Here is a 21,961-nt window from a genome sequence, read left to right as displayed (position 1 = left end):
CTTACAGACGATTCTAGAAATACGTTACATAATACAGATTTCTCATACAAAGGTTACTTCAGGTCATAACCGATAATAACACACCGCACCAGAATTCCATAATGAAAACAGCACATTCTGTCAAGACGCAAAGCAGCCCGACGCGAGGCCTTGCACATTGATTATGACAAGATGTATTCTTAGAATTGAAATGTTATGCCACTGCCAATAAATCACTGGCACAAACGTTTACCTTCTACGCTTGTCACTTGGACAATGGACATCCACCTCTTCTCGCTGTGTCACTGGAATCAACCATTTGCACATGTGATTTGTGAACAAAGAGTGCTACAATAAATATCATGCAATCATGGTAAAGAATAATCAACATCTTACCGGTAGCCATAAATCTTTAAGTATGACGTCAAGCATCCATTATCACTCCAAAGCAAGCTGGCAGCTCATTATTCAAACTATCCCTGAACCCTACTTGTGACATGAAGCAGATATATTAATGGCATTAATTAACACACATTCAAAATAACACAAATGTTAACATAGAGATCACTGCACTGCTCACATGAGAACAACTACGCAGGATCATGGCACAAATAGGCAAAGAGAGTCGAAGCTCCACAAAAGATTGCACATGATGGTCTATCTTTATTCTGAATCAGAAATCACAATTGTGTCGAAGGAGCAGTTGAAAAAAGCACTCATTAGTAAAAACAAGGCTTCGGCCTTACACAAATCAATCTGAATCATATAATCATATTTCAATAAATTCAACAATTTCAACTTAAAATGTTTTCTTGATAATGATAAGTTTATAAGACGTGTAAGGTAATAACTCAAAATTTATGGCCCGGATCAGAACAGCTAAAGAAGGCCAGCAAAGTCGCACAAATTTAGCGAAAACCAATATCGCATATGGAACATACAATCATAAACAATGCAGTGTCAACTAATCGAAACGCTTACTTCACGAAACCATTTTAAAAAGCGGAAACTATCATGAAACGTGAAGAGAAAAATTAAATTTCTTCTTCTGGAAAATGTGACATCAAATTTCTTTTGTAATGAAAGGTCGAACGAGAGAGTGCGTCGATGAGAGACGATGCAACTTTATCGTTTGCTGCAATCTAAAAACAGAGATTTTCAATTACATTGTTGATTACGCACAATTCGAAGCCAATAGCGGCATGATTGTGACTAGTAGATTTGCTATCATAATGCATGATGGATGATTTCAGAAATAATTTATTTTCGAATTCAAGGATGTTAAACATGCCATGAGTAGTTGGTACTTCCAGTCTTTCAATGATCAGCTCTAGAAATTCAAGCAAAAAGCATAAATTATCACAACCGATTGCCACAAAGCTGTTTGTCATTGCTCGGGTAAGTCTAGATGTAACTCGTTGGCCATTTTTTACTGTAAAAGTTGAAAGAATGCAATTGGACTCCACATAATAAATGAGCAGGAAAAATGTAAACAAATGTAAATAATATTTAAGGGTACATAGATGACTTCACTCGTGTAAACGAAACGTCTTTAGAATCTTGGAAAGAAACCTGGTTCAAGCAATAGCACGGGCTTCTGGCATGAACGCCTCCCAGTTCTTCATGTACTGCTCTTGACTCTTCATAAGATTTTTGAGGAACACCAGCACAAGTTGACGAAAATCAATAACACGGTCCCTCTCAAACTTTTGAATATCTTTCTTTATGGCAGCAGATAGATTATCAAACTCTTCTTTGCTTGTTTCAACTCTGCCTTCAAGCTCTTTCAGCTCAGATTGAATTTGAGAGACTTTATCACTCCTACCAGAAGCTTGCATCTTTGCTTCAGCTTCTTTCTTTTTGTTGACGTTTTGCACAGAATTTTGCCAGTGTTGCCAACTTTTGACTCGAACCATGAACACTTCTTTGATTTCACCAATGATGCGAAGATAGTCTGATAGTGTTTCAGAAACCCCATAATAATCAGTGTTTGCCTGCTCTTGATGAACAGCCTCAATTTTTTCAAAAGCATCAGAGAGCTGAGCAAGAGCCCTGGACAAAGCTGTGTGTTCTTCCGCATTGCCCAGTGTGGCCGCAGATTTGGCAAATTGGGCTGTGTTAGAAGCCAGCTCTCTACGGTTGTGCACTAAGTCTTCGAAGGCATCGTGCAACTTGCGAAGCTGTAGCTCTAAACTCTCAATCTGTTGCTGCTTCTCTTCAAACCATGAATCTTCTTCTGTCATTTTGATTGTCATTTTATTCAGTGCACCTTCAACATTTTTAACCAGTCTCATCACTCCTGCACTACTCAAAGCTCGAGTGTTAGTAGACTGAGGCAACCCTTCTTGCTCTAAGAAATCACGAAAGTCCTGATCTTGGACTAGCAATGGATGTCTTGCCACTCGGTTTAGATACCTCTCCAGAGCAGCTCTTCGCTTCTCCACAAAATTAACTGAAACAGCTTCCTCATCGGACTTAGACATTTTCACTCTGGTCATTCCAACAATACTTTTTTCTGGAGCAGGTGGAACTACCCTTCCAGCATGCCTATGCTTGGCAAGTAATTTCTCATGCAGCCCTAGAAAGTCACTAAAACGCCTATCAACCACTAGATCAGGTCGTTTGAATGAAGGCATGGATGTTTTCGTGTGGACTTTATAAGAAAGGTAAGCATTCATCCCGTCTCCTACCTTATGAGGGTCGGACACTTCAATAACCACCTCATTAGTTTTACTTGTACTTTCTTCATCATCATCGTCGTCAGGTTTAGGTTCATTTTTACCAACAAAGAGGGGCGTTTGCACAGGTATTTTAGCCATTGCTGGAGTATCTAAGATCACAGATTGCATGGGTTCAGGGCTGGTAGCAGTAGAAAACATGTCACTGCAATCATCACTATCATCTATTGACTTGCTTGGCTTCTCGTCTTTTTCAGAGATTGGTTCATCTGAAAACAAGCTCGGTTCTTCATCCCCTTTTACTGATTCCACCTTCATTGTAGATTCCTTATCTTTAGCTTCACTGTGATCGTCATCTTTAGCTTCACTGTGATCGTCATCTTTAGTAATATGATCGGTTTGCTTTAGTTCCTCTCCAGGTGCATCTACAAAGTGATCCCCAGAAAGAGGTTCATCTGTGGCTTTCAATGACACATCAGCAAATTCATCATTCTCTGTGTAGTCATCAATTGGAGGAGACTCTCTTCCATCAGCCATCACTTGCTTTTATCAATTTAACAAATGATTAAACAACAAACTGAAAACACAGGAAACAATACAGTTGTACAAAGGCTACGTGGTTCTTTAGCAAAACTTTAGCATGCTTAATGATTTAAAAAAAACTGAGATCATTTATTTCTCATTAAAAATGTTTGAAATTGACATATATCATCACCTTTGTAAAAAAACAACCTCACCTCGGTGCAGACATGGAAACGCTGAAACATGTTTCCAGCAGGCTAACGAGGCTCTGGTAAAGCTAGTAGGTTCAATCGACCGCTGGTGGAAAATTATGATTACAAAACATGTCCATTGGTGGTCTGCTTTCCGTCGTAACCCCACTGTTATGACGTCTGAGCAAAAGAAGCCATAAAGGAAGTGCATGGACCGAATCGAGACAGCAAAAGCAACTACCCTTTTTTATATTGGAAACATACAATGTACACACTCTTGGTAAGCATGAAAAATTACATTAACTTCTATCTGGTGCTGAAGGTCGAGCTTTGGACATTTTTTTCATTATAATTCATCCAGAAAATCGAAATTTTGGAACCATAGAATTTAGAAATGTCCTATGCTTTCACAGTTTAAAATGCTTGAAATTGTGAGTTATTTAGCACAAAGTTTGTCAAAATTGGTTGAGCGATTTTCTTTTTATCGCTATTTTAATGTTTGATCACCAGGTGGCGATTTTTTTGGAGAGCCGCATAAAAATGCTCATATCTTGGGACCTAGTGGCCCTGGTATCTATTACCCCATTTTTAGGGGTGGGATTTCCAAAAATGAAAGTTAAAAGGGGCTAGATATTATACTTTTTGTGATACATATAAACATTTGTAGTACTTCGATTGCACAGCCGATGTCGCCATGTGGCCGCCCATTTTTTCCAAAATTTTTTTGATCATTACACTGGCAAACAAAAGAAAACTTTTTTCAGAATGCCGAAGATATTTTAACGGTTTCTGGGCGATTTTTGGCCACTGAATCCGAAAATAACATCGGTTTCTTTGAATTGGCTTTAATTTTTGAAATATTTCATGGTTTTGCTCTAAAAAGTGGGTCATTCCATATCAAAACAGCCAACATGAAGATATCTTGTATATGGTACCTCTCAGATTTTGCTGAAAAGTTGTCATACTATGCCTGAGGCTACCAAACGAAAGAATCCTAAGTTTCAGATCAATATCTTAAACGGCTTTTCCATGGCGGCGATTTGAATTTCGGGCGCTACCTTCGTTTTTGACTTGGGGGTGGGGGTAGCGAGTAGCAATTTCAGCCATTTTAAAGAGCCTCATAACTTTTATTGTAATTGTGGCAGAAGACTAAACATTGCTGTGCTAGTTCATTATAAACTATACTACACAATTCAATAGTAAAAAAACAACATCTCGTGATGCATAAGTGTTAGGTGGGTCATCAAAATCCTGTTTTTTTGGCCCGTATAAGTGTTTTTTTTTTCAATTTTCAAATGCTTTTACCACACAAACCAATCAAAATATTTCTCTAAAACCCACGGATTGAGTGCTTGAAAATACAAACTTAACCAAAAAGATTATGAAAATGTTTGGACACTACTTCCACAGTTTCTTAGTCAATAGATAAGCTGATTTGAGCTATGCATTTTACATAATGCAGAATTATAGTGCAAACTGAAAACAATTTAATTTTTGAACACGACTTGATCATTTTCTTACAAGTTTCCACACCATAGCTCATTGATTGCAGGTGAGTTCTTTTTCATGGGTGAGTTCAGTTCAGTTTATTGTTTTGCTGGCGATAAACAAACAAAAAGTACATACAAATTGAGTGTCTATCAGCACAACAGGATGGCAACGAAAGACCCGTAAGGTCATCGGAGGTGAAGAGGTGAAAGCATCATTTTGAACATAAATTAATGGTCAACAGTGTCAGCATTTCAATGTTTATGATCACTAAGCATAGTACCTACTTATTTTCACTGTTTTCATGATAAATCATTGTTGAGTTTTCTCTGATTTACAATACCGACTTGAGATTATTTGCTAAAAATTACCAAAATGTTACATTTTAAAGACATAAAACTTATAGTGAAGAAGTTTGATCAACAAAGATTTTATTTCATGAAATAAAAGAATAAATTCAGTTAAATCATAAACAGGTTAAAGTTTGATTTCGCTTTGAACTGACTCTCGTGAAAATATATTCGTTTGTACTAGAGATATATCTTGAATCCATACGCGCTGACTACCGAAGTGGTCGGGGGGGGCGGCGCCCCCGTAAATTTATGGTTTAGGGACAACAAAAATGGCTATTGCAAGTGGTGTTTCAGAGGTAAAATACTTCGCAAAAAAAATTTAGATCATTTAAACGAACTTAAAGAATGCCGAAAGCGAAAAACAGCCTACGTTGCTCTTGCCGCAAAACAGCAGCTGATCGCATGGCTTTCTCTGGAATGTGAATTACTACTGAGATGAGCACGGCACGCACGCTCACAGTCACACACTGCTTATCTTCCCGTGCGTGAGGAGCAACTTCAAAGTCAAATACAGTGAGGAAATTTCAAAGTAGAGCGTAGAGCAACTTACGCTGCTGGAATAATCACGTGACACTATTCACGGCAATAATAAGTAAACCTAATCTACTAATCAACTGATCCAACAAAACCTCACAGCAATAACGCCTAACAGCACAGAAACTCAACAGCCGGCAGCCTCAAGCTAAAACAAAGAGCCATTTTAAAAACCACTCACTGACTTCAACACCATTCGTCATAGCACATGCCTAGGGAACTGTGTTCCGAAAGCTAGTGTAATTTGATATTGCCAAAAAGAACCCGCAGCATCAGGCTATAACAGATCGTTTGAATCTACACTGTAAAGTAAATAAGTAAACCTGCTAAATTAGACACGCTATTTTCAACGAGGTCTTCCCGCTGTGAGATCAATTATGATTTAACGGAACGGATTGTTTTATTCGCAATGTGTGAGAATTAAATCAAAAACCGATAGAAAAAAGGTATTTAATGGTCTTGGTCGCAGATATTGCCTGCAAATAAACGTATTCAAAACTTTTACTTCTGCCAAGGCCATTTCACACTCCGTAATCTACGTCGGCAAATGATTTTGCCACAGTTTTCAAAATGCGTTCATTTTGAAAACTACCGAGCTGGAGACAACAGCTTGTCCCGTGTATAAGTTAAACCTGTCTTTTTGAGGTAAAAATCACTTGCGAACATCTCGACCTATACTCGAGTATATACGGTATTCAATAAAAAGATAAAAAACAGAAGAGAAAACACTTCGCCGTTGTTAACGCTTTGAAGGTAAGTAATTAGCAAAACGAGGTTAATAAAACTGATGGCGGGTTTCCACTCTGCTTGAGATCATGATTTTTTGCGCTTTATTTCGATAACTTCACTGTCTTAATCGTTGTTATTCACTCACACGAAAAGGAAATGAATCGGCTTGCTTTTCAACTGTTTCAATATCTAAATTTTTACTACTAGGCGTACTGCATGCTTAAAACAATGTAAACAAGACAGTAGGCTTAATTAACCACTATTTTAATTGAGTGAAATAGCATTATGATTATGACATCATCACCTTTCTCGCCCCCCAAGGTTTTTTGAAAAGTCGGCGCCTATGCTTGAATCAACACTTAACACTTATATTCAACACTTAAAACAACCTGCTCAAAAAGCTTGACTGCAAGCTTGTGATAAATTTTCTGATATAGGCCTGTCTTGATAACACTTTAACTTTCACCATTCGTGACAGTTTTCTTAGAAACACAATCATTGTCAAAATTCATGTTGTTTCAACTTGGTTTTAAACAGCCCTAATGATCATTCACAAACAAACAGAAATCAAAAACCAATTTAAAGTAAGCACTACTAGTTATGAGGCATTGATCAGTCGATGACACAAGACTGTCAAAACCTTCAGTTGATATTCCACCAGCTTCAGAAATTAGTTAATCTTTAACTTTTGGTGCCATCAGGAACAAGCAACGCACTGCTCAACATACCAAGTGGATTACAATTCAAGCTAATGTAAAATAGAGAATAGCTCTGCAATGCAATTTGTCTTTTTATCAATATTTGCCACACTACTCGTGTTGCAAATTGCAAGACAACCACACACTCTTTCACATTTAGACTGCAAAGTAAAACATCTATGAGTTGCTGATGATGAAAAATCTGGAAAATGAACAACCATCATTAAGCAGAATGGCCTGAGTCGATGCTGCTGATACAAATGTATCGCGATTTGGAGATGGCTTTTTTCAGAGACAGCTAGAGATGGGCATTTCTGGTCTTTATCACACACCAAGCTAACAAGTGGGTCCACGTCCCACTTCACAACAGCCTCGACTGCTGGCTAAAACTTTTTAGACATTGTGCTTCCCTGCAAGAAAAACCTTAACATAAAGGCTCAGCTCACCGACCACCGCCTATGCCCTATAACTGTGGATAACGTTAGAAAGGGTATCTGGCAGGAAAACTTGGGTCTGCTACTATTCAGTGAGTCCGATTCGGTGAGTTCCTAACCTCTAACCCTTGACCATAAAACGGCAATGATAATTAGGCTACGGTAACCAATAATTTAAAAAAAAAAATTGAAAAAATCCCCCATTAAGGAATCGGACTCACCGAATCGGACGCACCGAAACGGGCCATTCCGGGAAAACTTACGCTCCAAATTTTATATGATGCAGCAAAAACAAACAATGGCCCTAGTCTCCAGCAGCCCTTAGAAGGGCAAGAGGTGCAAAGAATGTTTGGATTCCGAAAACATGCTTTACAAAGAAAAAATTGTAGAGTGTGGATTGGATGTTGGAATATAGGAGGTTTGTGTAGGAAACAGAGTTGAGAAAAACCCGGGTTTTTTGGGGTTTTATTTAAAAAAGATGCAAAAAAGGTAGATTTATGCTTATTTCACCTCAAATACTACTTTTTACCAATGAAGGGCCTCTCACTCACAGTACATGCTGGTGTAACTCAATAAAATAATGCACTAGGGCTGCTTAACTATGAGGCCTTCTTGCATAAATGAGTTTTACTGTAGCACAAAGTGGCATTGCTTGATTTTTGTGTACAGAAATATCCACTGTGTTTTCAATTTATCCTTGGAATTTTCCTTCACAATCACATCCTTATGTCCTAATTTAAAGTTTGTTTTAAGTACCTTGTAGTACTTTGGTTCATTTTTTCAATTTTCTGATAAAAAGTGGACAAATATGATGCTCTGGGTTTTTTTGGTTTTTTTTAAGTGGGCTTTTTAAAAAAAAAACCCAGGTTTTTTTGGGTTGGGTAAAATACCGACAACCCTGGTAGGAAAGGAACCAAAAGATGTGAAGAACTAAGAAAAAAGATGGTGGATGCATGTTGCCTAAAGAAGTAAGATGGAGGGGCAATCCTTGCGGTTTTTAAGTGTCCACAGGAGGAGATATAAGCTATGGTGGTCAGGAAATAGTGCAGGGAGTGGTGGTGTAGCTATCTTGGAAAAAGAGGAATTATGTGAGAAAGTTGTAGAAATTTGAAGAAAAAGTGACATAGAAATGACAATGGTACAGTACTTGCTTTTGAAGAGACTGTTGTAAGAGTAATCTGTTCTTATGCACCACAAAGAGGAAAAGAATATTTAGAAAAGGAGAGATTTTTTAAGATTTGGCAGAGGAGTGGAATTTACAGGGTTTGAACGAGTTGGTGATTGGGTTAGGGGATTTCAATAGTGGTTAACTGGAGTTAAGATTTTGGTCGGAGGCCGGATGTACCGGCCATAGAATGTCAACTCTGGCCGGAACATCCGGCATATGTGAATATCTATCTCATGAAATCAATGTTTTAATCAAACGGTTGTTGGCAGCAGCACTGACAGGGTGGTCCAGAACGGAATGGCCCGTTTCAGCTAGTCCAATTCGGCTAGTTCCCGATTCGGCTACAGTCCGATTTGGCTAGTTCCCTATTCGGCTACAGTTTTGAATTGAATTTTGTATTTTATTCCACAATATCGTTTCTTTTGTTCTTTTGCATTCCGACAAAGAAAAATAAATTGAAATGAAATTTAGCGCAAGATGTTTGAACTATTAAATTGAAATGTTTGCTCACATAAAATCGACATGTATCCTACGTCATCGTCTGTATGCCAACTTAGAATATATTAAAATCCTCAAATATTACAAAATTCTAAATCCAACGACGCCTTCTGTTGATTTAGAGAATGTTGTATTTTATTCCACAATATCGTTTCTTTTATAGTTGAAATTACCGAAGCTTTACATGAGTGGGGTTTAGACCTAACCACTGAGATCTTAAATCATATTTATCACACAGGAAACATCCCTAGTGAGACGGTACGTTCCATATTCATAACTTTACCAAAGAAAAACGGAGCAACAGAATGCTCACTCCACAGAACAATTAGCCTTGTTAATCATCTAACAAAGCCAAAGCAAGAAGTGAACCAACTGTTTTTTAACAACTACTGTAGTCACAGTGAGCTGGCACTTTGAATTGTTGCAGTCAGTCAATAGTTTAATAATGCAGGATTGCAGGGGTCGATCTTAACTTTTTGTTTCACTAGCCCAGGGGTCCGCAAATAGTGGGTCGCGACCCAAATTTGGGTCGCAAGACCATTCACAGTGGGTCGCAAAACGGTTTAAAATTACCATAAATATAACTTGTATGGCAAAAATAAATACAATCATATAGTCTTTGATGTGCTGAGTTTCGTACAATTTGGTAGGCTACAAGAAAATTCATACTTTCGATTGCAGTACAGTAGTTAAGCCCACGGTTATATAGCCTGGAAGACACCTTGAGGCAGGGCATGAAAACTCTCCCAGCTTATCTTCAGAACTGGCGACTGAAACTTAGCGAAAACAATACTTTGGCGGCAGTTTTCCACCTATACAATCGGGAAGCTGATCGTGAGCTACATGTTCAGAACAATAGAAAACCTCTGACCTTCTGCCCCGAACCAGAATATCTTGGGGTGACACTAGACAGATCGCTCACATACCGCCACCATTTGGTGTCACTGCGCAAGAAAATGACATCCCAGCACGCTGCACTACTCAAGCGCCTGGCAGGCCACAGCTGGGGGACAAGGGCTGACACTTTGCGTATAGCAGCCTTAGCCCTTGTCTACTCTTCAGCAGAGTACTGTGCACCTGTTTGGTGCTGCAGTGCACACTGCCATAACATCGGCACTGCCATAACATCGGCACTGCCATAAACAGCGCCCTGCGCAGAGTTACCGGATGCCTGCGTCCCACACCATTGGATAATTTTGCCATTCTCGCTGGCATCCAACCTTCTGAGCTTCGTCGCGAAGAAGCCACTCTGTTTCTTGGCCGACGGGCACTAAAGCCTAACCATCTTCTCCACCACAAGATCTCTGCTTCCCCAAACCAGCACCCCAGTCGACTGAAGTCAAGACAACCATTTGAGCCAGCCGCTCAACTGCTGATCAACGCAGCAGATGAACTTCATCTCTGCGGTTACTTGGGCGGACTATAAATGGAATTCTGAAAGGAAGTCAAGTACCACCGGACTTCATTCGTTCATCCCCAACGCCGACACATGCCCCATCGCCATCGGCCTGACACTACAAAGACAAGCATGGATGCGCCTCAACCGTCTTCGTACGGGCGTCAGGCTTTTCCGGTCAACCATGCGCCATTGAGGAATTGGCCTCTTCCTCCTCCTGTGAATGTGGTGCCGAGGAACAGACTGCAGACCACATCATCAATAACTGTACCATCTTCAAGCCACCTAACGGAGTGGAAGGTCTGCATGTCATGGATGATGAAACTAAATACTGGCTGCTCTCTAGTAGCCTTCCAGCGTAGTCCGGGAACATCTTGAGTCTGGGCTGGTAAAAGAATAGAGTAGACCCTCGGCCCCAGAGGCTTGCACGACGACGAAGCGCACGGTTAATAGGTCTACCCGCTTATTAAACCCAATTTGGTCCATTCCGGAATTACTAAAGGTATAGGAGTGGTAGAAAATTGTCTCCCGCAGCCAAAATCGTTCAGTCCCGATGTGGCCTTAATAAGTGGGGACGAACGTATTGGAATTGATATTAATTTGCAAAGTGTTTTGCGCAAAATTATATGCTTCCGAAACGTTTGGGTCACGAAGACTTTGAACGATTGCTTTTTGGGTCGCACCAAAAAGTATTTGCGGACCCCTGCACTAGCCCACCGGACTAGTTGCTCCCCGTTTTCACTAGCCTTCACGATTTTTCACTAGTCCGACCAGTTTACTGACTTTTCACTTGTCTGATGACGTATTAAGATAAGTGTTTTGGCTTAGACTGAAACTAACTAAAGGCTTTCAGATTTCAGTACGCACAAAAGAGCAACAATACGCACAAAAACACCTTTTAGGTCACGGAGGCACACGAGCTCTTCAACTACGACAAGGTAGCAATCCAAAGAAGAGGGAAAAAACGAAATAAAGTCAAATAAATTATTGTTTGTAAAAATGTTCAAGCTTGTGGATGTATTAATATTACGCAGTGATAACAAGCTCTTCTTCGCTGTCAGAATCAGAAGACATGTCAAAATCAAAATCAGCATATGCTTTCTTCCTGTCAGTCCTCGTAAAAACATATCCCGTGTTAGGCCTCTTGCACCTCTTGGATGAGCGGGAGCCAGATGTCCTCCAAAGATGGATAGCAGGTTTGGGGTCAAAATCTTTTATCTCGGCTTCTTCGTGCTGGCATGCTTACTACTACCACGCTTACTACTACCACATTTTTGTCTAGCAAAAATGCGAGAAAAAAGTAGTCACGTGCTCAGTTGACCGACTTTGCAGCTTTCTTCGTGCAATTTCGCCTCTGGCAAACAAAGTTTTGCAGTATTTCAGAGTGACGTCGCCAATCACCATTTTGTAAACCAAAACTTTTCACCGGCGAACATTTTCACTAGCCAGTCGGACTAGTACTGCAACATTTCTACTAGTCCGCGCAAATTTTCACTAGCCAATGGCTAGCGGACTACCGCTAAGATCGAACCCTGTAATGGCTTTCAAATGTTAACGTGTGTTGTTTTTGTTGTGATGGTCATGGTCAGAAATAAAAGCAACTCAACTCAACTTCTATAAAAAATGCTGCAAAAAGATAAGGTTGCAAACACGCAATTTACTTCAGAAGGAAGTGTTCTGACACCTTAGTGAAGTTAAAAAGTTAGAAACAGGTGTAGCAAAAGAACACTGGGTGCATCAACTACAAACTTCCTAGTTGCTTGACTAGCAACCAGACTACTGAGTGTAGACCTGAGGTTTTGCCGCGAAATAATTTCTAAGCAAGAGAACTCATTTAAGTGCTCACTGCTCAGTTTTTCGCTCTGGAGCGTATTTTTTCTTGGGCACTCGCTTACTCGCTCAGTTTCTTAAAAGTAAGCGGCACAAAGTGCGATTATCTTAAACAAACAAGTAGTTTAGCTAGCTTAAGCAAGAAAACAATCGTCGTGTAGACGCACCTTTAGGATCATTACCGGAAATTTTATAATGTTTGCGGAAACTGCGGAAAAATGGAAACTGCGATCAGCAATGTTCTATTTTTTTCTCTTGATCTTTTCAGTTTGTTTGTTTGCGGATATCGATACTCCGATACCCTAACCCTAACCTTTTTGCCGAAACTGTGATCAGCGACTTCGACTTTTTTTAAATTTTTCTCTCTATTTTTTCAAAGTACAAACTGATGGTACGAACTGTTCATGGTATGAATTAGGTTGCACCCTAGTATTAGCGCTTGCTGTTTGATGTTAATTTGCATTGTGACATCACCTTCACACATTATTTTGTAACACACAATCCAACACAATAGTTTGCGTTGCGTACTAATCGATTCCTCTGCCATGATAAAGTAACAAGTAACGCCGACACCCAGGTTTATTCTAAACTGCAACTTAGGTTTTAACTTCATCTTTTATGTTGAACACTATTTGGCAACTGTCTTTTTTTTAGTTGACACTTTTTCGCTGAGACTTTATCTCATTAACCTCTATTGTTAATCATGAAAAATATTGTTTTGATGTAAACAACAAAATACGTCATTTTGACATTGATTGAACGTCTGCAGACGTTGAATCAATGTTTTGCCGTCTGGGAAGGCACTCAAAGGTAAACACTGGATAAAATGCAAGAATGCAAAAGAAACGATATTGTGAAATAAAATACAAAATTCTCTAAATAAACAGAAGAATCGGACATACGTCTCTCTGTTATCATTTTTTATGTAAAAATTCCATTTGTGGTCCCTTTGTCTGGAACAAATCCAAACTGTGCTGTTGAAATTTCCGATTTTAGTTTTGGCCTCAATCTCATCATCATGATTCGGAGTAAGATCGCAAACTTTTTGTAACGTGACGTCATTGCTGTTAAAATACTCACGTGACCGACTGACCGCGGTTCAAGCAAAATCTTTTTTCGAGATTGTGAGTGTAGACAAAACAAGCTTAAAAACCAGCTTGAGCAAGAATTTCTAAGCAAGAATACTTTCTTGTGTAGACGCGCCTTAAGAGTTTGTCAAAGTCGCTGATCGTAGTTTCCGCAAACATTTTAAAAGGGTTAGGGTTGATCGAAGTTTCCACAAACTTTTTTAAAGGGATAGGGTTAGGGTGTTTCCGCAAACAAACAGACTGAAAAGATTGAGAGAAAAAATAGAACAAAGCCGAAGTCGCTGATCGCAGTTTCCACTTTTCCGCAAACATTTTAAATTTCCGGTAATGATCCTAAGAGTTTGCCAAAGTCGCTGATTGCAGTTTCCGCAAAACATTTTAAAAGGGTTTGGGTTGATCGGCGTTTCCGCAAACATTTAAAAGGGTTAGGGTTGATCGGAGTTTCCGCAAACATTTTTAAATTTCTGGTAATGATCCTGAGAGTTTTTGTTTGTTTGCGAGAAATTTGAAAATGTTTGCGGAAACTGCGATCAGCGACTTCGGCTTTTTTAACTTTTTTCTCTCGATCTTTTCAAGGTACGAACTGACGATACAAATTAGGTTGCATCCCTAATACTAGGCTACAGAAAGTAATAAAAATGTTGCTTCTAATGCTTCGTGAGACTCAGCGTGAAAACTCTCATTACCTCCCTTATTGACAAATTATCAAATTCCAATGTCCACAACACAAAAGCAGCTGTTTGAACTGCATTTACAAAGTTACTCGGGTTCAATCTTTGTATTTTAAAATAAAAATGAAGTCATTTTTTATGATCTAAAATAGGGACTAATCGGATTAGACGAATCAGAATAGCCGAATCGGACTAGCCGAATAGTAGCAGACCTTGCTGGAGGGCGGCAAAATGTGATAACGTTTTAAACGAACAAAGACAGTCACATTAATTTATTCTCAGAGAGACTCAAGACTTAAACGACTTAAGTTAACATAAATAGTTAAGAATTGTTTATTGATTTGGTGCAATCCGGCATAGGGAAAACGCACAAGTTTCATTGTTCGCATTAAAGAGATCTTTCTTGTCAAACGCGGGTGCAACCTAACTCGTACCATGAACAATTCGTACAGTCAGTTCGTACCTTGAAAAGATCGAGAGAGAAAATTAAAAAAGCCGAAGTCGCTGATTGCAGTTTCCGCAAACATTTTAAAAGGGTTAGGGTTAAGGTATCGAAGTATCGGCTAGGTAAGATCGAGAGAAGAAAATAGAACATTGCTGATCGCAGTTTCCGCAAACATTTTAAAATTTCTGGTAATGATCCAAAGAGTTTGCCAAAGTCGCTGATCGCAGCTTCCGCAAATATTTAAAAAGGGTTAGGGTGTTTCCGCAAACAAACAAACTGAAAAGATCGAGAGAAAAAAATAGAACAAAGCCGAAGTAGCTGATCGCAGTTTCCAGTTTTCCACAGTTTCCGCAAACATTTTAAAATTTCCAGTAATGATCCTAAGAGTTTTTATTTGTTTGCGGAAAATTTGAGTTAATAAAGGGTTTTCCAAAGTCGCTGATCGCAGTTTCCGCAAACATTTTAAAAGGGTTAGGGTTAGGAAAAGATTAAGGGAAAAAATTAAAAAGAGCCGAAGTCGCTGATTGCAGCTTCCGCAAACATTTTAAAAGAGTTAGGGTTAGTAAAAGATCGAGAGAAAAAATTAAAGAAAGCCGAAGACTCTGATTGGAGTTTCCGCAAACAAACAAACCAAAAAGATCGAGAGAAAAAATAGAACAGAGCCGAAGTCGCTGATTGCAGTTTCCGTTTTTTCCGCAAACATTTTAAAATTTCCAGTAATGATCCTAAGAGTTTACCGAAGTCGCTGATCGCAGTTTCCGCAAATATTTTAAAAGGGTTAGGATTGAGATCAGAGTTTCGGCAAACATTTTAAAATTTCCGGTAATGATCCTGAGAGTTTTTGTTTGTTTGCGGAAACTCCGATCAGCGACTTCGGCTTTGTGCTATCTTTTCTCTCGATCTTTTCAGAGGGAAAATTTAAAAATGTTTGCGGAAACTGCGATCAGCGACTTCAGTTTTTTTAATTTTTTCTTTTGATCTTTTCAGGGTACGAACTGAGGGTCAAACTATTCAGGGTACGAACTAGGTTGCATCCAGGTTGATCGGAGTTTCCGCAAATTTTAAAATTTCTGGTAATGATCCTGAGAGTTTTTGTTTGCGGAAAATTTTTAAATGTTGGCAGAAACTGCAATCAGCGACTTCGGCTTTTTTTAATATTCTCTCTCGATCTTTTCAAGGTACGAACTGACAGTACGAATTGTTCATGGTACGAATTAGGTTGCATCCGTCAAACGCTTTGCAGTCGTCACAGTCTTGTGGAAGTACGTATGGGTAGTTGGCTTTGTCTTAGCTTTTACTGTGCCAGTAGGCCTGCAGTGACATGGACGACTTGTTGAGCTGTGGGATTGAAGATGCTACATGCAGTAGTGAAGATGAAGCAGCAAATTTGGCTTCCCCGCCTTCAGAAATTGCTACCTATCTCACGTTGTTGAAAATGAAAGCATCCACTACAACTGTTAAAAACACCCAATTGTTTGGTGGAAAGCAGATAAAAACGAATTTTCTTGTTTATGTCCAGTTAGTTTCATAATATCTTTGTGTGCCAGCCACATCTGCTTCTTCAGAGAGATGTTTTTGAAGTGCAGGTTTAACTGCCACCAAGTTGACAGGCCTCGAAATTCACGGCGGACATGTCCGCCGTCACAGCATGTGATGTCTGCGGGAAGTACCCTCTAGATCGGTCATATTTGTCCGCCGAGAAATATCGCAGAAACTGGCGATACAAATCGTCATTGCATAGCACGAACAACTGTTGCAAGAATATAATTTGCGCTGGGAATGCGAAATTATCGCATTCCAAGCGCGCATCTAGACAAAGTTAATACTGTATCTCTTACCTTCCATTCAAGCAGAAAAACTTTCGAATTTTACGTTGCTTCAACGATTGATGACATTGAATCAGCGTAACAGAGGTGAATTCTTAGCTAAGAATTGATGGGAGTACCGGTACTTCTACACTAATCACGCGCAACTTAGTTCAAGTCTTATGTCACAATGTCTGGCTTTGATCTCCGAGTAATATTGATAAGGCAAGGTTGGTTACAAAGTTAGATTATAAGAGTATAGGCTACTACAGCAAGATGCCGCAAAACTTAAGTTTTGGTATTACAGTAAGAAAGAAGAGGCCCAGGGAAATTTCTGAAAGTGAGAATGAGGGCGATGAACCTACTACTAGGAGTTTTAGTGGTGATAGACGCATATATTAACCCTTTGCTTTTCAACGTTTTTTTGGAAGTTAACTGCTCAAGGGGGGGCCGTTTTTGGATCAAATTCAATCAGCTGTTACGTGTTATCCGCTGATGCTATTTCAACAGAAGTTGCACTGGTGTGAAAGCAAATCATTTGTCTATAAGTTTGAAAAGTCATTATTTTAAAATTTTATATGTTAAACTTGATATTTCAATTTTTGCAAAGGTACCCAAAAACGACAATTTTGATTTAACTTGCCGCTATTTAATTACCGTGCTAATCCGATTTCATGCAAACTTCTAAATAACAAAGAGCTCGATCGAATGCACGAAGTGTGTGTGCGGTGTGCCGAATCATTGCATTGATTAGAATTTACGACTTGCGAGCAAATCTTATTGTAAGCTACTCACTGATTCTAAAATAGTTACAATCAGAGTAACATTGTTACACGAATTTGAAAAAAAATCAAAACTGCGTTTGTTGTCTTACATTTTTATCCTAAACTAATGCATTCCGAAACTCATGGCTAGCTTCTAGTTTTATGGAACCAAATTTCTCATAAGTAACACCTTAGCCTGCTTGAATAGCTGTTTACATCTTCGTTTGTGTATTTTAGGTCTACAATTGAGTTCGTAGTATGAATATTTTTAGTAGAGAGAAGACAATTGAACAATGAACATGTTGTTGAAATTATCTGAAATTTCTAAGTTCAAATTAGGTGCTTTTGAAATTGTGGATTTGTGTCAAGTCGCATCACAAATATCATGCAGGCCACATCATAAGTCATTTCGCTTACGAGTGTTTATAAACATGACTCATAAATTACATCCACAAAAAATACAGCATTTACATCAACAAAGCTAAGTTGGAAGCTCACTTTTTATTGAAGATTGTGTCAATCAATTTGAAAATACATTTTTAGTCCGCCAGCGTCGTAATAATGCAACAGCGAATTGAGGAACATGCGTAAACAAAGGAAATGTGAAATAACTCACAGTCAGCAAATCTACATAAATTTAACGTTTACAAATGTTGAATCAATGTAAAAGGACTGGATTGCTGACTGGGTCCTTGTTGTTTGAAGCACTAAAAATACGCGTAAAAGCGACAACATCAGCAAGGCAGTGATTATGTTTCTGGCCAAAAAAAAAAAATAACTTTTGACTTCAAAGATAAAAATGATTATAACAAAGCTTCAAAGTTTGTCGTAAAAAATTTTACAGAGATACAATAAACATAATCATTTTGTGCCAGATTGTGAGAAGATTTCCTAGATTCTTTCCAACCATTTGCAGGATTGCAAATTATTTTCCATAACTTTATATTGCTAAAAAATGGCTTCTTTGTTGAAACAACGTGGCTACAATTTTATAAAAAATTCTTAGGCCTACTACATTGAAGTAATGAAATTTTTTTTGTGATTTTGCTGATGACGTTTTACAATATCCGAGAAGTAAAAAATAATAATGATGAATTATTTTACAAAACCGTGGTTTGCAAGTGCTTCACAAAAAATTGTTGGGGGAAAATTTACTATTAGACGTAAAACGTTTGTAAAAGAAAATTGTCAGTTTACGTATTTATAATGTTTATTGCGCTGTTATCGAATTATAAACTGCCTGTAGGCTATTGTCTACCTTTGTAGTTGCCGGCCAGCTTAGAGCAGCATGCAAACTAAGCGTTTATGGTATTTGCATCGTGTTATGATTCTCGAAAATTTCCCACAAGGTCTTTATTTTTATCGTGATATTTTGTGCCTCTTTTGTCCTAAACTTGAAGTTATTGTGCAGCACAATCCACATCGGTTTTTAGACTCAGTCTTCATTGAAAATCTTTTGTGTGGTGCATCATTTCAAGTAGTGTCTTCCCCTAAACTGTTGCACAAATCGCCCAGAACCAGGTTGATTATTATGTATCTTACAGCAGTTGAGAGCCCGTTATTGTATGTGTGGAATTATTACTGTAGATGTCTGACTAAATTCATGCCAAAGTCGAGCAAATTCTGCTTTCGGGATCCTTGCCGTTATTTACGGTATTTTTTGTTGATAAGTTTAGGCAGCATTTTTCCAAGATAAATGAAGACATCGGTATTGTTCGTCACTTAGATTTAGTTTTCTCAGCATTGTTTATTCATTCTTTGATCCACTAGTTTGTCCCACTTTTGGTATAATCGGATCGTTTATAAATGGCGGGTCTTCACGATAGCCGGCCTCTTATACATTGGCGCAACGTATTCAGATGTTGAATCAATGATGAAGAAAGCTGATTTGTTGTTTGTCTTATGTGACGCCTAACTTTATGCCTCGTCTACAGTACAAAATATCTTGTAATGTACATTGTGTACATTGTACATTTTGTTTGTAGGCCTACATTACAAAATATTTTGTAATGTAGATGAGGCATTATCATCTTTATTTTGCGCTCTTTGGAACAAAACACAGTGCACTGTGAAACAAAAATACAGGACAGAACAACAAGTAAGCGACATAAAGCATTGAAGGGACGCCATCGAGTTAGCTGATACGTGTAAATGGAGCCTATCTCATAATTTTGAGTGTATCTCACAATTACTGTTTGCAAAAACGCTATTTCTCCGGCTTCTCCCAAAAGCATTTGCAGTGATACATTTCCTCAATTGCAAGTTTTGTCAATGAGAGCATTTCCATAGAACGTTTATTTCGAAACCAGGTTTTCGTGTTTTTATCCAAGAGAAGATTTCTTATTGTAACGTTTTATATTCGTCAATGAATAGGCTATTATCTGCTTGAAACAACTGTTTTGAATAGTTTGTGGCCTCCATAGCCTACTATTTTGATCGTGGATTGCTATTCTTCTTTGTAGAGCTGATAACGCAAAAAACGTTTGCTATTATTGTTTCTAATTAACAGCTTTGCGATCACTGGCTTTTCTTTGTAGCATAAGAAATAACGCGCTTTGTATTATTGAGGTCAAACCAAACAAAGGAAAGCAAGAGGATGCTTCTCTCTGCTCGCGCATATCGATGCACGAAGCAATTATGAGCTTATGGCTTGTCATCGCAATGTAATCCGTTTCACGCTTTGCTGGAAGTGAGCTAGAAATAGCAAAAATTCACCAAAATCTTGAATTTACAAGAAAACTACACAACTTTTAGCATCAAATTTAATATCATCAGATCCGCCTGGCAATTTTAGGAAAAGTCAAGAAAAACCAAGTGCATGGCGTTACTGTGCTTCAAATAATTAAAGGAAATATGAGGGGGGGGCCAAATCTGGCCTCCCTTTGAGGAGCAAAGTGTTAAAGGAACAACGAATGTAAGGATTAGCTCTGTCAAAGATCACAACACATCGTTTACCCCAAGCCATCAATTTCCGGTCATCAAGGCCATCGACAATATGAGTGACAAAAAAAAAATCAAATTAAGAGATTGTTTGAAATCGCATATTTTATCGCTAAAGAAGAGCTCGCATTTACTCTTTTCCCTCAACTAGCCGGTCTGGAGAAAAGACACGAAATAGATCTCGGTATCACGTATCTTAACGACAAGCAGTGATCTCGTGGAGATTAGCGCACGTCTTTGAAGATCGATGTTATTGAAGCTCTAATCATGCGCATATGTTTGAATGGCCTTGACTGCGCTGATTATAACTTCGAGCCTGCTGTGGTCTTGTGGAATACTGATACTATTTTGGAGAGGCAACCGCATCACGGAGAGGGGAAAAAATAATTGTGCTTTTTCTAATGTTTTGTTTATTCTTTTCGTCACTTTCGCTCACATGACACGCAAAAATAAACCTAAAGAAAAAAGCCTAGTGAAACTTTGCACATCAGAAAATAGTAGCGCTACGCGTTAGTGTAGAAGTTTTCCGACTCGTGCCCAGAACATTGTGACGCAAGAAGACACACGACCTCGTTCGGTGGAAGTTAATCAGTTATGCGGCGGATTGTTTTTTTATTATTTATTTGCATCAGACACAAAAAGTTCATAGAATTTAAATTTTTAACAATCATCACATTATCATCATCATCATATTTATTAGCTACACGGCGTCAAGCGCACGTCGTTGGTCCGGTGAAAGCTTTTCAGAGTGACTTCGCTGAAATTTTAAAAAGCCTAAACCGTGGCTATGGTTCTCAAATGGCGAAGACTTATCAAGATAAAGGAATTAAGTATGACGATCGACGTTAAAACTGGTGTGTCCGCCGTAAGACTTAATTTGTCCGCCGAGATAGCTGCTCAGACCGGACACGTTTGTCCGCCGTCAACAAAAACGAATTTCGAGGCCTGAGTTGAGATCCTGTTGGTGAACAGTTAGAAAGCCTAAATTTGTTATACTGCAATAAGCAATTTTTGTGATGTTCATTCAAATGTGTGGATACTAAAAACGGTCAATTATTCCAGAATAGATATCTGCATGTACAGACGAAATCGGTTAATCGAATCATCTATTTGCCCGACGTTTTGATATGATTATACGATTGATTCGTTTAACCAATTTACTAAAAAAAAGGTTTATTGTGAATGGGTGTAATTGTTGAGAAGATGTCTGTGCTGTCTAGGCTGCAACGCACATTACAACTGATACTTCCTACAACCAGGCCTAGAAACAACTTTTTCTTTCCGGCGGCCAAACGTGTCCGACTGAAGCAAGCTGTTCGCCGGCCAATCACAAGCACATGGCGGCCATCGGAACTTCGACACGCATCAACATACAGTCTTCGAAATTTGCACAATTTTACTTCGCCAGAAACGTTGCCAAGGTCAAAAGACAAAAGTTAAAATTGCCTTGGCAATTGCTGTGAACGTTTATTATGAAACAATTGTACCAAAACATGTAAAACGAGAAGCGAAAAATATACTAAAGTAGTCTATCACGACAGCACTGTTTGATTTGTTGTGATGAAATAATACCAAAAGTAGCGATAAAGCGAGCAACAAGATACGCTCGTCGCACGCTGTTACAGTAATTCACGTTAAATAACTCACGGCGGAGAAGTAAGTTCATTTTGAGTTGATTCAACGTTCGAGTCAGCACAAATCGATTTAATTTTCCTCCGGGTTATATTGCGTATCAACAATGCCCAATTTA

At 38.7% G+C, this 21,961-nt stretch overlaps 1 protein-coding gene across 1 annotated transcript; it reads right to left on the bottom strand.

Moving 5' to 3' along the window:
* Positions 1-465: 465 nt before the first annotated feature.
* LOC145767006 (sorting nexin-2-like) lies at positions 466-3,229 on the bottom strand. The gene has a single exon (XM_082578734.1). It carries the CDS (start codon positions 3,192-3,194, stop codon positions 1,557-1,559), a length of 1,638 nt encoding a protein of 545 aa, XP_082434860.1. The 5' UTR covers positions 3,195-3,229; the 3' UTR covers positions 466-1,556.
* Positions 3,230-21,961: the final 18,732 nt, after the last annotated feature.

This window comes from Aplidium turbinatum, chromosome 3 (assembly GCF_918807975.1).
Source record: "Aplidium turbinatum chromosome 3, kaAplTurb1.1, whole genome shotgun sequence".
In the NCBI taxonomy this organism is placed as follows: Eukaryota; Metazoa; Chordata; class Ascidiacea; order Aplousobranchia; family Polyclinidae; genus Aplidium; species Aplidium turbinatum.
This window is presented reverse-complemented; position numbering and strand designations above follow the sequence as displayed.

Excerpts from the sequence above, each read along its gene's own strand:
- LOC145767006 (XM_082578734.1), bottom strand. The coding sequence starts at position 3,194 with ATGGCTGATGGAAGAGAGTCTCCTCCAATTGATGACTACACAGAGAAT.